General features: G+C 42.9%; 1 protein-coding gene across 1 annotated transcript in view; it reads right to left on the bottom strand.

Moving 5' to 3' along the window:
- Nucleotides 1–15,866, bottom strand: part of GRIN3A (glutamate ionotropic receptor NMDA type subunit 3A) — an 81,743-nt gene extending 65,877 nt beyond the window's left edge. The window contains exon 1 of the mRNA XM_026103013.2: nt 15,123–15,866. Within this exon, the coding sequence (XP_025958798.2) occupies nt 15,123–15,818 (696 nt within the window). The 5' untranslated portion in view covers nt 15,819–15,866. The remainder of the gene's footprint in view (nt 1–15,122) is intronic.
- Nucleotides 15,867–16,195: the final 329 nt, after the last annotated feature.

Genomic DNA, 16,195 nt, shown 5'->3' with positions numbered 1-16,195 from the left:
AGCAGTCATGATAAAATATGAAAGTGTCATGTCTCACTAATCTCAGCGAGAAGTTTATGTCTATCTCCATGCCAGTAACCTGTGATGGCTCTGTGGAGTCTGGTGAACCAAGCCTGGGGACTTGGACTATTTTTGGCTCAGTGATTCTTTTTAACTATCTGAACAACGGGAAGTGTTGTAGTGGAGTATCTAATTCTCCCAGACAACCTGAAAGGGAGGGATGACAGAGCACCATTCTCATGAGTTTGACAAGAACATATGATCAGAGCTACTGCCTCTCTCTGCAGGAAATGATACTGCTTCAGGGAGAGAGAACCTGTAATAAAAGTCACAAAAACAGTATATTCCCTAAGGAAACAGGAATGTATTTTTTTTCTTTCCCCACTTCAGTTTTATTTCTCTTCCTACACATGACACTATCACTTAAACGCAAGTCTTGGTCAGTTTTCCAAAACATAAGTTATATTTCGATGCATTTCAAATGACTTTAGATGCAAGCTAAGGAAGGTTAAAAAGCAGTAAGGTCTGAATTCTGTTATACCACTGCTTTGGTATTTTGCATCAAGATGGAGGCTCCACTATCCCTTCTGCCTGAGCGTGGGAACTGAAAATCATATAGAATTTCCTGCTTAAAAGCTTTAATGCTAACACACAGAACACCATGCTGTATTATGAGTAAAAGGAAATGAAGCAGGAAGCTGTGAGAAAAAAAAGGGAGAAAAAGACTATTATGGAGAGTGGGATCTTCTGTGGAAACCTATTCCCCCCCCCCCCCCCCCCCCCGCCCCCAAAATGAAGGCAAGGTAACAATGTTTGTCTGGAGACCATTCTTAACTGAATAAGGATTTTGTACTCATTTGAATATCTTGATTTGAACACAAGCCAACTTTTAAAATCAATTGTGGGGGAGAAGAGTTGGACAAAGAGATGTGAAGGTTGCTGGAACAACACCTTCGACATTCATGGTGAAGGAAATGGGAATTTTCCCACCAGGAGGATGGTGTTGCTCTCCTGTTCCACTCCGTGAGACTAAAAGCACTGCTCATGTCAATTAAAATCCTGTGCAAAACAAAAAACAAAACAAAACAAAAAGCTTTTGTGCATTGTAAGGAATTTTCTGGGCTGGCATTTTTTCCTCTTGCTGCTAATACCTTTAGAAATGATTCATATTTCACGCTAGGCAGCAGGCCAGCATGCACCGGGGATGGTCTTGCCCTTCTGAACATGGGGTGCACCTGGTAGCTTCAGCACTTGGGCTCTCAGCTTGAGAGGCTTTGACGGGTTACGTCTGAGGAAGGAGGCTGAGGAGGCCCTTTAGATCAGACCTTTTCAGAAGTCTCAAATTAACAGTTAGTTGCCTTTCAAAACCACAAGCCTTGGCCCCTTAGTCCTCTTCACCGCTATTAGGGGAGCACTGCCCAGCTCGATGCATTTATCCCGCTCCAGGGAGGCAAGTCAGTGCTACGGACATGGTTTCACCGACTGGGTTAAGACACACAGGCTCAGTGCTTACACAAAGGTAGGCAATCAGTTTCTGCTAGTTTTGTCAGTCTTGGACAACTTTTAACCTTGTAGAGAAATTTCCTTCAAAGCAAAGAAAAGAACCTGGACTCCAATGTTCCTGGGCTGGTGGACCAATATCTATTTCAGTCCTTAGCCCATTTTATTTTCCTATTCGTTTTTAAGCCTCTTTCGGAGAGGAGTGAATTTCCCTTTTGAGTCCTCACAAGTGTTCAATGGGCAGTTTGAATTTTCATTTCTCCTCTTCTTATTGACAATAATAAGCCATTTCTCTGTTTAATCCCAGATATGATTGTAATAATTCTTTATAGCTCTCGTAAGACATGCATTTGCTCTTGTAATAAGGATCCACAAGAGAGGAATTGTCTGAATTATCCTTGATCTTACTCAGCGGATAGCTTCCTATACACCTTTTTAAGTGGAGGGAACTCTCTGGTGAAAATAAGGCAAGGTTGGGCAATATTAAAGATTAAAGTTAACAGAATTGTTAAGTTTACTTGTGAACATAGCTATAATATCGTAGCTACAAGCCACAGATCCTGTTGGACTAGTTCTTCATCCTAAGCAGAGGCATATCATGTTTAAAAGCATATGAAATCTGAGTATATTGGCATGTTTTTCTAAAATGATGACAAATACTCAGATGAATGAAGTGATCGAGTTTAGCTGTTCTTTTACTCTTCAACATTTGCTTTTCATGAACATTTGAGTAATCAAATTACATTAGGATAAATGTTCACAGAAAATGAATAGCAAAACTGAACACTGCGGTATTTGCAACTTCCAGCATCCATGTATGTCTCAAATTCTTATGTTTGTGCAATCAGAAGAGAAAAAAAAATACCATGTAGCTTAGCCAGGCAACCAAAACAGCGTGTCAAACTGGTCTCTGTTCAAAGCTAGTGAAGTAAAAGGCTGCACTTCCCTAAACTTGTGGAAGGCTCTGGGATGCAGGCATTCCTAAAGCTTTTATTCTTTGTGCTTATTCCAAACATTTTAGATGGTTTTCAGGCAGAAAAAATGGCTGTAATTATCAGATGTACTGCTCACTATGAATTCTCAATTCATTTTCTTCTTAACAGTAGACTTCTGGGGAGGAACACAAGAGTAATATGATCTGGGCAACTGCCTCCCATTTTCTGTCAAGCAAGGCATCTTTCTTATGCTAATCATGTGGTATGCTGCTTCCCACCACAGGTCTCAATTTTCAATTTATTCTTTTGCTGTGAATCTGTATGGGTTGTGAATGCCCAAAGAGGACATCACTAAAACAGCTAACTTTCATGTAACTACATGTTACATATTTATATGCACTGTTGAAATGGTGGGAAGATATGAAATTCTGTTTCACTGGAATCTAGCAGGCTGAGCTATTTATAAATAAGTGTCTTATTTTTGGTGCTCTTCAGAAAATGTGATGAACAGTGAGTGATGAGCATTTTATGTTGCTGATCATCTGTATCACAATAGAGCCGTAAGGTCTTTTTCTGGAGTCAAGACTCTATTAATTTAGGATCTGTATAATCCTACAGCAGAAAACAAGACCTCAGAACAAAGATCAGTGGGCTAGATTAAGAAAGGATGAAATGAGCATGCCAAACTGAAAAATGGAACAGTAGAATAGGAAATGATGTGGTCGAAAGAAAGAGAATAAAATTTGAAGGTTGTTGAGGATTCTGGGCATAAATACTAAAAACAGGTCAATCATCCACCTCTCTCTCTCAAAATATATCCTCTGTATGAAGGAATCCTTTCCCATGAGTATTCTGTATTGAAGGATTTACTATTTATAAAATGAAAGATAACTTTAAACAAAATATGGCACAATGCATGTGTAATACATACTGTTGGAAGGATTGCATAGTCTAAACAGATCTTATGGGTATACCTGAATGAAAAGAATGATGTTAATTAAGAAGCATTTAAGTAGCCAGTAATAAGTAAATAACTCAAGTGTATAAAAAGATGATCATAAGGGTAACTGGATAAATGATAATTTTGGCTTCCCTGTGATGACAGCTGATGCAAGATTCTTAATCAGAGGTCACAAGAGTATAGTAAAGTGTCTAAGTCTATCCAGCATGTTTCTACACTGATATATTTTTATACAAACTTTTAAAGAGGTGATTACTTTATAGTTATTTTTTCTCCCCAGAATCTCTGAAAAAAACCATGAAAGTCACGTTTTATCATTTTCCCCTTCCTCTTCATGCTGAAAAACATAACTAATTGAGCAGGGTGTGTCAGCTACACTATTTAGACATTTTTATTCACACCCTTTATGAGCCTAGAAGCCAAGGAAGCGAGAATACTGCTTGCTCCTACCAACCTTTTCCTGTATTTCGGACTCAAACAATATATAAGATCTGCTGTATCAAATCAGGCTGATTTTTTCCTCAATTTAGCACCCCTTGTCTCATGACCACTAACACCAAACTACATCAAAGGGAAGTACATACAGCTCTGCAGTAGGCAATTTTATAGATGTTCAGGGGAGTCTGGCAAGAGCTGCCCCTCCGCATAGCTGCAAGACAGTTCATAGCAGCAACAGACCATTTGCCTGCCATGCAGGGCAGTGTAACTAGTTTTGCAAAGCTGGGAATGGGCAGGAACTTGGGAATTGTATGGCACCAAGGTCCCTCTGGCACAGGAACTCTACCTGGGGTCTTGGGGCAAGAAAATGCCACCAAACGCCACTGGCATAGGAGATGTGCATGCTAGATGACTGCAAAAAAAAGAGATGACAGTAGACTATACTCTTCCTTAAAAGGGAGTTATAGCTCAAGCGGTTCCCATATACTGTCTAAAGAGGGCAGCTATTACCTCCTGGTAAAGTTTAGATCTATTTTTCTTGTGTTCTGCTGTTTGTATATCGAGTACAGTAAATTCTTAAAAACAAGTGTGCTCCTACTGAGAGCTGTTTAACCGATATATATGAGTGAGCCTTACAAGCTGAGAAAGTGATAAATAATTATGCTTTCATCTAAAATAGCACCGGAAAATTATCAAACTGTGAACTCATAATACTGACTTTTCATCTGATTTGCAAAAAGAAGTTCTTTTTAAGCTGGTTTGAGTAAGTAGGCTATTAAGATGAGTGTAATGTAACTACTTTATCAGTAGCATTGAGAGAGCCTGGTGCATAATACAGCTGTTCTTTTTGGATATTAATTGCTATGTCTAATAGTTTTCTCCTTGCAACAAATTCAAAACTTCATTTTTTAAAGCACAGCTTATGCTTGAAAATCTATCTTGTCTTTTAACTCTCTCTTAAGTTAGAAAGCCTTGTAAAATGTCTTATGAACAGCATGGGCAATGATTTCCTTCACAGTCCTAAAAAAGCTGGAAGTAGAATAGTATGTCTTTAGGGAAATATGAAGTGTTTAAAATATGCCTGTGCAGCATATTCATAGATTTTTATAATGCATTTCAAATACTTTCCACATTGTAAAATAAGCTTTGGAAACTATCATCACAGATGAAAGCTGGTGAGGAAAAAGTAATAAAAATACTGTAGCAAGAAAAGGAAAATGGTGAATTTCCTCACATTCGATGTCTCCTATACAATAACAGTCAAACGATCACAGTATTTTCCTGGTTTACTACGCTTTAGTGGCAGCTGAGTGTGCACCTGTGTTCATGTTCACTCCTTTCTCCCCCTCCTTCTCCACCTCCCCATCTGCTGCCAGCAGCCATGCAGAATCAGGTGACTGAAAACTTGTAGATAAAAATTAATTAGCCAGCACGCTGCAGATCAGACCTGTTCATTCCCATGCCACACGGATGCCTTCCCATCCGCTCCTGAACACTCTCCCAGCTCACTGCTCCCACAGCGCTTTGATTCGCTGCAAGGGAGACCCAGAGCAGCAGAGCCCTGGGGGTGCATCCAAGAAGTTCAGCATCACCTCTCAACTTGTTGATAATGCACTTCACATACTTTGTACAGATAGCGATGTCCACATAGTGCTGTACTGACTCTCTGCACACACTGGCAGGGAGGTCTGTGGGTATACAGGTTGTTCATGGATGGCTGTATTGAAGGGCTCAGTAGGGAAAGGACATTGTTAAGTGCAAGACTGAGGGGTGCACGTCAAGTCTGACCACGGTGAGGTTTTACAATCCTATTTACAGACAAAACCAGGTCCCAAGGCTAGCTGGGCAAAAACATTTTGTCCCACTACCCTATCTGTGTGGCACATAACAAATATTGTGGTTTATTGCAGTTTGTGATATGTCACATTGACAAGCCTCTTCTTAATATAAGGAGTTTTTTGTGTAGTTGTCAATAATTACCACGGATAATGTTAGTAGCTTGATGTGACAGCTGTGAAGCACTTGAGGCCAGAATGTGAACCTCTTAGTCACACTGCTGAGGAGTCCCTTGCACAAATGGCTTTGCTCGCGTGTGACTCCCTTAATAAATGAATCATCTATCTCTGCTGCCTACTCAAGCTTAAATCTTCCTCCAGATTCTGCTGTAACTTCCACCATCTGCACATCCTCTCCTCATTGTGGTGAGAACCAATTTGGCTGATCAGTGGGTAATTGGGAAAACGGACAGACTTTCAGTGCCAGATCAGAAGCAAAGAATTGGCACTGATGACTTAAACTGCAGTCCAAAAAGTCCCCACGGCTGAGCTTGCTCCTAGCCTTCCTGTTTATTAGGAAATCCCTTTTGGGTACCTATTAGTCTGATACTGCATGTGTCCAAACTGGCTTGGCCCATCTCCAGGCACTCTTGAAATGCTGGACCGACGATGCACCCAGGTGTGAGGGTTGGACCTGAAATGACCTGCCTCTGCCCAGGTCTCATTCTCACTACCAAGGGGAAAAAAAAGGCTTTCATTAATTATGACTATCCAAACTCATACCCTTTTGCCAGAGGCCCTCCCTACAGCAGAGATGCGCTCCTACTCTGCTTTTTCTAATCACTGTTCCTTTCACTGCTTCCTAGATGTTGGCTTAGCATCTCCCTGTGAGGCTGTCACTATTTTTTTGGAAAGCATCACACTTTGGAGGTAACCGTCCTTAGATAGAGATCAAGATACCCCTGCTAATCCAATCCTGACTGTGCTTGGGCAAGCTGTTTTGCTCTGTGCTTGGTGATCCCAGCTCTTTGCAAAATGCTGTCATGTAAAATTCAGGTCCCTTGTTTTTACGCTTTGGGAATGACAAAGAGTAAGAGGCAGAGAAGGGCACTTCTTCCTTTCTTTCTCAGTTCAGTTTTTTTTTCTCATTCTCTCTCCCTGGGCCACTTCCAGTTATGTCTTTTAGTTTCCTCATCTCTTTTTCTTGTTTTCATCCCTCTCTTTTCTCCAGCTCCTTTTAGCTATCCACACTAAACTCTGCAGTATATAACTATTCACATTACGGTAAGATTCAGGAGACTCTTGTTCAACAGAACTGAAAAGAGGATCCTTCCCTCTTTAAAAGCCCTTCAGTCAGACCTACAGATATATGGATTATAAGCTGATGCCTCTTTGAAAGATAGATCTGGAATTTAAAAAGAATCTGAGCTTTTTCTGTTTTTCTGCTAATCACAGTGAATATACAAATTCTAGCAACACTATGCCTAGATTCCTTTCATATTCCAACAATTACGAGGAAAAGAACATAACTCAAGAATTAAACATTTTATTTGATGACTTAAAACTGTAACTAAAACCAGCATAGCCTAAACTTCTCATGCTATGAGTATTCGATATTTAATAGTTTTAAGTAATAGGTAACTCATTAAACATATCCTAGATGAGAAATTTTATAAGCAGTCTTTGAACTGAGTTTTGAACACGACGAGATCCTTGACTGTTTGCTAATTTCTACTGCTCTGCTTACCTAGCCAAACTATGTATGTTGGTGGAAAGATTAGGTGCTCTGACTTTTGTGGAGAAATTTTGGGGGATAGCTATGCTGACCATCCCAATTTACATTTGTAGGGAATGTTTTCTTTGTAAATACTGGGAATAGTCTGTTTTCAAACATAATTTTTGTATTCATACGGTATCTGTAAGCAAATTGTCTTGGCCAAATTTTAATTTTTACTTACTGAACACTGCTAAGTATTCTTTGCTGTTCCTTCTGATAATGGCTGTCCTTTAGTAAAATAATAATTAATGATTAAGCCATGTCACAGTTTAAACACTTATTGTTAACATGAGAATGTTCAGTGTATTATGAAAGATTTCTTTCAGGCTATGGAACAAGGAAAACTTTGTTTTGTGAATATCTGGAATAGCAAAAATACAGAGGAAAGCATCATGTAAGGTATCAAATTCAGTGTTAACTTCTCTTTTTCTGCATAACAGAAGTAGCACAAGATCAGGAATTAGAAAATCTTGTCACTAGGCAGCTCAGATATTTTGTCCAAAATCTAGTATGGTATGATAAGCACAGAAGAGGAATGGGAGTAATAGACAAATTAATTTCAGACAACAAAGTAAGTATCCATGCTTTTGAGTTTTTTATATCAATTCAATACATACAGTCTTTTATTTTATGTAGCATACTTCTACTGGTATGGTCTTCAACTAAAGAATCATTCCCTCCACCCCCTTCCCAAATCTTAATTCTTTACAATCATTTTAAAATGGAATTAATATAACTAAAAATGCTAAAGAATTAATATAACTAAAAATACTAAAGAAGTGTTTTGATAAAACTTGACAGAACTAGATGTACTTCAAGAACAAAGGGATCAATGAAATATTTTCACCTAAGGATTCTCAGAGACAGAGGCCTTAAATAATCACTGACTCAATGTTCATTGTGAATCTAGATAATAATTCCTTGATATACTTGATACAGTTTGCTCAGTGTTTGAAACCATTTGAATGATGAAACTTCAGTGTATGTATTTCAAATAATGCTGCACTAACCAGCTTTTAAGGTCTTAGGACAACATGTAGCACATATGATTCCTTTAAATTGAAAGGTAGCAGACATTCAAACTGAGGTGCAGCCAAGATTTCCTTAAATAATAACTTTAAGGAAAAAAAAGAATAGAAAAATGTAAAGGAAATTATGGATGGTGAATATGTTGTGAATGATCGTTGTCTAAACCAAGCCTCAAAATGTGTATTATATATTATAAATACTAGAAAATAAGAACATCTTTACGCTATTGAGGCAAAGCTAGCTTAGCAAAGTTTAAGAAGCCTGCTGAAATAGTTCACAGCAATTTGGGTGGTAAGGAATGCAAATAACTTTCCAGTACTACAAATAACTTCAAATTTCGAATTAATACTCTTGAATATACTTCTCCACCTCTAGGTATGGCACATGTGTACCTCCATAAGCAATAAAACAGCTGAGCAGTAATAAATCCTTGTAATTCAAAATGTCACAGACATTTATCATATATATATCATGCAAAAAATCATATTGCAAGCTGCAAAATCCCTTCATTTCAGAAGCCCAGTAACAGGACAGCAAATTCAATGGGTTTCTGAGGGGCTTTCTTTCCAAATAAGAGAGGCTGAAGATGGTACTTGGGGGTGCTACTTAGAAAAGTTCATGCCCACAAAGTTCTGGCTCCTCCCAGCTCAATGGTATGTTAAAATAAAGGATCCAAAGAGAAAACTGAAATCCAAAATATTCTCACCACTTTTGGCATTCTGAAAAAAAGATCTTTTGCAGTCACGGTGAACTGAATCTTCCTTACACACTATAGCTGGGATGAAAAGAATAGCTCCCTATTTTCCTTCTATTGTCCTGCGCTTCTGTGAATGCAAAGTTTATTGATGGAGGGGCTATACTTAAAGAAGTCACCATATATAATTAGGCTGCACTGTTCTGTTTCAGCCAAGAACTGAAATGAGTGGTCATCCTCTAGTGGTGTTTCAAGTGATGTTTACCATGACTCTGACAGTTTTTTGGGGCAGATAAGGATGACTTCGTATGATACCAAATGTGTAATACTGCAGAGAAAACAGAACCTGAGGTAAGGCACTAAACAAGGGAAAACCCCATAAAATACATTAGGTGCCACTACAAATTCCAAACATTACGCCAACATCACTTTCAGAAAACTTATGGGCTCTGTGATCACAACCAGAATATAAACAAGGACTCCTTTCCCTTCGACACACATCATTTATCAACTTAAGGTAACAGATAGATTGACTCCAGCTGACAAGACAGTGAACCATAAAAAATTCTTCTAATCTAATAGTTCATGATGCTCAACACAGCAGGAGCACAAGTAAAGCCATTCTCAAAATAGCAACCATACTGTCCCTGAGGACAATGTGGGGTATCAGATAAGTGTATGTGATAGCAGATGACAAAGGTTAGCAGGTACCAGATTTCACCTTGATTCTGAAATTGGATCAGCTAGCAAATATTGCATTATGGCTTTTAAATCAAGGAATATTACAATGAAAAGATCTTTGACATGACACTAGGACAACAACTCTGCTTGCAAAATGTGAGTTATATCTCTGAAATCTGTGTTTAAAGAATTAATGATTCTCTAAGATAGCTGACCAGAAAGAAAAACTGTTAGTTACGCTAAGCTCTTTCACACTGACTGGTAATGTAAAAGGACCCACTTTATAGAAGATCTGTGGCTCAAATTGTGTAAGTTTCAAAAGCAACACTACAAGCAGAATTTCTCAGAGACATTTGAATGAAAGAATCAGCTGGACATTTGTGTGCACGTCTTTCCAATTTCCATCTTTGTTTTTTTTTTCCTTTCAAGGCATCTCTCATAAACTTCTCTGTAGTGTACAACAGGTATACACCATACTGTTTTTGCAGCATGAGGCAAGGAGGGTTGGTGATGAAGGGGAAGCCTGAAGACATACTGCCCGTCTAAATATAGTAGCTAGTACAGGCTTCAGTATTCGGATTACATCAGATTAGGAATGACAGCTGGAAGTACCAGTGGCTGCAACTAGGTGCTCTGCTATCCCCCTTCACTCCTGTGATCTTCTGTTAGGAAGAAATGGCCAAAGAGGGTTTTTTTTGCTGTTATTGTTGCTGTTGTTAATCAGAAATACTTCTGTGCAAAAAGTTCAGCATTCAGCTGGACAGAAGATCTTCCACTATCTTCAATCCCTTGCTGTAATGTCTGCCTACACTTACTGGTGCTCAGAATAGGCAGTGTCTTGCAGATCAGTATGATTTCTAGGGACACCATTTAAACAGTGATATTATTCCTGGCTATTTCCCAAATGAGAAGATGTATAACATCCCAGCCCAAGGCTCTCTGATAACCATAAGGCTATTTTCAAAATAAAGTTTAATTCCTTTAAAAACAAACTGAGAATTAAATGTTAATGGTCAGTTTCTTTTTACAGCATCTGTTCTGAGCCTGGACCTACTACTTAATCTGGAAATTCACAGTTTAACCTAAAACTATGTCTTGATTTTTTTTTTGACCTTCCCTGAAGTCATAGCAATGATCAAAAGTGCTGCCAATTCCCATTTCTGAGGAAAACAGTTGAAGGATGGACTGGCTGTGTAGGGAGTAAGATGATACAGATGTATTTTACACTGTTTTGTTGCTCAGTGAAGTTTCTTTTTAATGCTAAAAAATCTTAAGTCTAGCCTCAGAAAACATTCCACTAATTCTGAAGTTCAGAGAATACTGCTGCAATCATCATTTCCTTTGTGCTTCTAATAGTATCACCTGCATAATGGATATTATGGGCTATATATGGGCTACTCTTCCCAAGCTCCTGGCTCAAAACTGTAGTACTAAAATTGATATCAGTGTATTCATTTCTGGTTCTACACCTGTGTCTTTTCCCTGTTCCATCCCTTAGAAAAATTAAGGGCATTGTCAGTCTTGGCATTCAAAAATAAAGCATGCTTTTTTCATACACACTTTGCTACATAACATGAAAAGTAGGTCTTGCCTCAATGGCATCACTGCTTGCGAGCTGTTGTCTCCAAAATAATGATCTGTCAAAGTTTCAATGCAATCTGCATTTGCGTTAATAGCACGGAAATCTATTAGCTTTTTGCTTGATAAATGCTAATGAGCAATTGTTACTTTCGCTTACTGAGAGTGTAAAAATTTGCTAGGGTGAGAGTAAATTTTGAAAAGTAAACATCTTTTCTTTGGGCCAAAACAGTGTTTGGATTTACTGTCAGTAGACATTAGTCATTAAATCACATATAGAAATACAAATGAAAAAAGTATGTCACATTTTGCTGTGTAGCATCCCTTGAAGCCACGTGTGTGTTTTGCCATACACAATCCTGAACCTTCAGCATAAGCTGCAACCTGTGGCAGAAGTGATGCTGTACCTTCGTGGTATTTGGTTCTTTCTGATTGCTAGTTGTTGTGTGAGACTATTGTTTGCTTATTTTTTTAACTTCAGGAGAATAGAAATGTAATGTGGAACAGATTTTTCCGAAAAGATGCTTCAGCAACTAGATAGCTTTTAGAAACCCTAAGTAGCCACCTAACTTTAGATGCCCAGCTTTGATGTTATGGAGTTTCTCTTGATGTTAAATGTTTGAAGCATGTCATCAAATGTAATGGAGGCAAAAGTCAATATTAATGAAGCATATTTCAGTTTTGGACCCTAATCTTCCTTTTCATTTAAGTACTGCTTTTTGCCATCTCAGAGAAGATTTACTTAAAGATCAACTGCTTTATCACTTCCAGTGAATACCTGGTTATTATATACTTCTGTTGTTATATTCAACAGTAGTAGAAGTGTTACATGTGTAAGTTCCCGCCCTGGCCTGATGTGGGAAATATGACCTCAGTAGACACTGCTGCTTTAAAAACATCCTAAAAAAATTCTGAATACTGAGGACAGGCAGCTTCAGACAGTACCTAGCAAATCTAATGGCAGTTTGCATATTTTCAGCGTTGCTAATAAGACAGGCAGTAGGAAATGCCCTTCAAGGGCAAAGAGGAGCTACGGCGTTGCTTCTCTCCGTGCCTGTAGGAAAGCTAATTGTGGGCAATGCCCACAGGTGCACTGCCACGTTGTTCTGGAGTGAGGGAAGGATGGGTCTGCCGAAGCAGCTCAGGGAGGCCGACACTTCACATCTCAGAAGCAGAGTTAGGATCTTAGCCTTCAAAATTTTCATAACTTTTCTCCCCTGGAGAGCTAGATGCCTATTAGCAAAATCCGTCTTACCTACGCAGTTGTCGTTTACAAAGGGGTAGGTGCCCACCCCTAAAATCACCAGATGCTAGAAGCGGTCAGTCTCTGGCTCTGGGACGGTGAGTGGTTGTAAAGCGGGGTAGCTGGGAAGGCCACGAGACACCCATTTCGTATGGCAGCGCTAGCATGGGACTGTGCAAGACCCCAAATCCCTGGCTGTCAGCAGAGCTGGTAGTGAGCCAGCAGAGGCTGCTAAGGCCTCTGGGCCTCTCTGGGGTCCCCCCTGCACCAGACGGTGGTGGAAAATGTTTAACCCTGGGAAGTGTGTGAGGAAAGGCTGGTGGGGTATGGCCTCCAGCTTTAGCCTTAAAACGGTTTTGTATAAGAGCATAAAAAACAGCATGCAGAAAGATGTCACAGCCCTCCAAGCCAACTTTGGCACTTAATCTACTTAGATTACCTGCTGGCCTTTGGATAAGATTAAGGGGTTTTTTTAAATACACAAAGACTTGAGGAGTGATCTTTTCGGACTGATTTTTTTTTTTCTTCACCTGAAGAAAATTAAATCTTTTCAGCCACTAAGCACAGGTTTAATGTCAGGCACTGGCTTCAGTGTCACTGAAGACAATTTAAATGTCTGCTTAAGAACAAAATCCTGATTGGGACAGATATATCCCATCGAAGCCTTGGTAAGAGTGCACAGTTTGCTCCCAACTGAGAAAAAAATTGAAAGTTAGCAAGAACCTTTAAGTCTGTGGAAAGAAACAATGAATCTAACCGTGGTTTATGTTTATTTTACATTTAATGCACCTTTCGTGTTCTCAGGCAACCTAGAGCGATTTTTTATGGAAGAGAAAATAATTCTGATATTAACAGATGCAGCAAGGATATGCCGGGTTCAGGCTTTCATCTTCAGTGGGCTTGGGCTATTGACTCAGTTACAGCTGAGAGCGTAGCTGCAAGGTTTATAGATGCAACTGAGCTAACCTATATGCTATTGGCACCAAACGTGTAGCAATTATGGCATACCACCCTTGAGTTCCTGGTTAATTCCGCTGAGAAACCTAAGCTACGTGCTTTTTTGCTGAGCTAGACCAAACTAGCTCAGCTCAGATCAGGCATGCAGCAGTCACACCTTCAATTACAGCCTACGAGTTGCCTTGCATAGACTTTCTTTTCCTACCTTTCCTACCCTGTTATCTAACATACAAAACGCAGAGGTCTGCAAATGATCCAAGTTTGTTTTCGCATCTGCTTTCACACTTCTCAGTTGGTAATCTGTTTTTCTGATTACATTTTGAGTGCAAAAGTTCTTTCTGAGTGCCAAATATCATCTTTTGTATAAAACAACTGTTTCTCCTGCCTACTTAAATGGCAGCTTCTGACATTTTACTTACAAATTTCCCTAATGTGGACTACACAGAAGAGTGTTTTTTTCCTTAAGATTCCTCTTCTTTTGCCTGAACATGATTACTGGCATCAAACACACATCTGCAAGACACCGAACTGTCATCTTCTTCCAGAGTGTCTAACATAAAGTTGCCATCTCTAAAAGATAGAAAGTTTAGCTCCTGTCAGACACTAGCATGAATTAGACAGTCAAATACAGTCAGATTTTCATTTCTACTATTTTAGCTTGACAAGCAAACAGAGCCAGGCTTTAGTTTCTACACTTTCAGCGAGGCAATTTAGTGCTCAAAATATCTGATCTAGCAGCACTGCAAGAACTATGAGGAAAGAAAATCCCTGTGCTTTAGAGACCTCAGCAACACAAAATCAGATCGCAGCCAGCAACTTTCCTGAAAAGCGTCATCTGGCCCTGGTAAATTGCGACAGTGAATAATCTACACCCACTCCTCAAACTGTCAAACAGCATTTACACCAGTAATAAAAAAAACACCCTGAATGCTAGTTTTGGCCATTTTTTTTGCTAATGACATTCTGTTGGTCCAGGGTCAGTAGTGTCCTTCTCACAGAGAGAGGCCAAGATCCTTTAAAGAGCATTTTCTCATGAGCACACAGGCTACACCAAAGAAGACACCTTTATCTTCTCAACTCCACGATGCACAGGGTGTACAACTCCGCGCTCACAACTTAGTTTTTACAGCTGAGTTCTCTGCCTTGCCAAAGAAATGATGCTTGTCCCTGTGCCCCCAAAAAACACACACACAACAGGGGCCGAGATCCAGGGCTACCGAAAGAGGAGATGCACTCTTGCAAGAAGAGAGCCCAACAAAAACAGCAATCCTGGCAGTCCCAAAGTCAGACAGCTTTTCCTCGGTCCAGACCTGTGCAAAGTCCCTTCCTCTCCCCGCCGACCCGTGCCCGTGCCCGTGCCCGCTCCCACCCGCGCCGGGAGACGCTGGTGGGCACAGGTGAGCGATGGGGGGCAGCCGCCCCGCCAGCTGCCTCCGGGCCGGACCCCGACCCCTTTCCCGGGGGGGCAGGTGGTGGCTGTGGGGTGACGGCCTGCTCCGCGGTGCAGGAGACCCCTGCCCCTGCCGCCCCCGGCCCGGCTGCCCGGCGCCTTACCGGGCTCTTCCTGGGGAACTCGCTGAGCACGATGCTGACGACGGGGATGCGCAGAGCCGTGGAGATGAAGTCCAGCTCCAGCATCTCCCCGCGGCTCTGCGGGAAGGCGAGGATGGCGGAGACCCCCTGCACCACCACGGTGTGGCAGACGCTCTGCAGGAAGGAGACCGGGTCGTTGCTCCAGGCGGCGCTGGGGGAAGAGAAGGGGAAGCGCGGCAGGTCGCCCAGCCCCGCCTCGATGGCCATGACCACCTCCAGGGACAGGTTGTAGGGCAGCAGCCCGGCCACGCCGTTGAGGTTCGCCACGGCCAGCAGCAGCGCGTCCCGCGGCGACGGCGCGGCCGGGGGCGCGGCGGGCGGCCGCCGCTCGCCTCCTCCGCCGCCCCCCGTGGCCGCGGCCCCGGCCCCGGCGCCGGCCCGGCGGCCCCGCGGCCCCGCGCCCTCGCCCGCGCCCCCGGCGCCGCCGCCCGCCGCCGCCCGCCGCCCGCTCCGCCCGCTCGCCGCGGGCCAGGGCGCGGGGGCGCGGGGCTGCAGGTGGGTGGCCCCCACGCGGACCGTGTGCCCGATGCGCCGCAGGATCTGGCAGGGCTGCGGGTGGGACGCGGAGCCGGGCACCGCCGCCAGCACCAGCGCGCAGGGCGGCAGCAGCAGCAGGCACGCCCGGCCCAGGAGCCCGCACACGCCCGGCCGCCACATGGCCGAGAGCCGCCCGCCGCCTCCCCCGGCGCCGCCGCCCGCCTCAGCCGCCCCGCGGGCGGCCGGCAGCGGCACCAGCCGCGGCGGGCGGCCCCCGCGCGGAGCCGCCTCCTCCGCCTCCGCCGCCCATGGAGCCCCCCGCCCCGCCGGCGGCCCGGCCCCGGCCGCGGCCGCGGGACGAGGCGGCCCGGCCCCGGGGCGGCTCCCGCGCCGCCCCCGCAGCGCCGCCGCCCGGCCGCCGCGCCGCGCCGCGCCGCGCCGCAGCCCCCGCGCTCCCCGGCCCGGCTGGCGAGGCGAGAAAAGTTGCGCGCGGCGGCGGGATGGCGGCGGCGGGGCCGCGGCCGGTCGCTGGGCGCCGCTGCGCTCCCGCCGCAGCG

This window comes from Dromaius novaehollandiae, chromosome Z, assembly GCF_036370855.1.
Source record: "Dromaius novaehollandiae isolate bDroNov1 chromosome Z, bDroNov1.hap1, whole genome shotgun sequence".
NCBI lineage: Eukaryota > Metazoa > Chordata > Aves > Casuariiformes > Dromaiidae > Dromaius > Dromaius novaehollandiae.
Note: the sequence above shows the minus strand (reverse complement) of the source record. Positions and strands in the feature narration are given on the sequence as shown.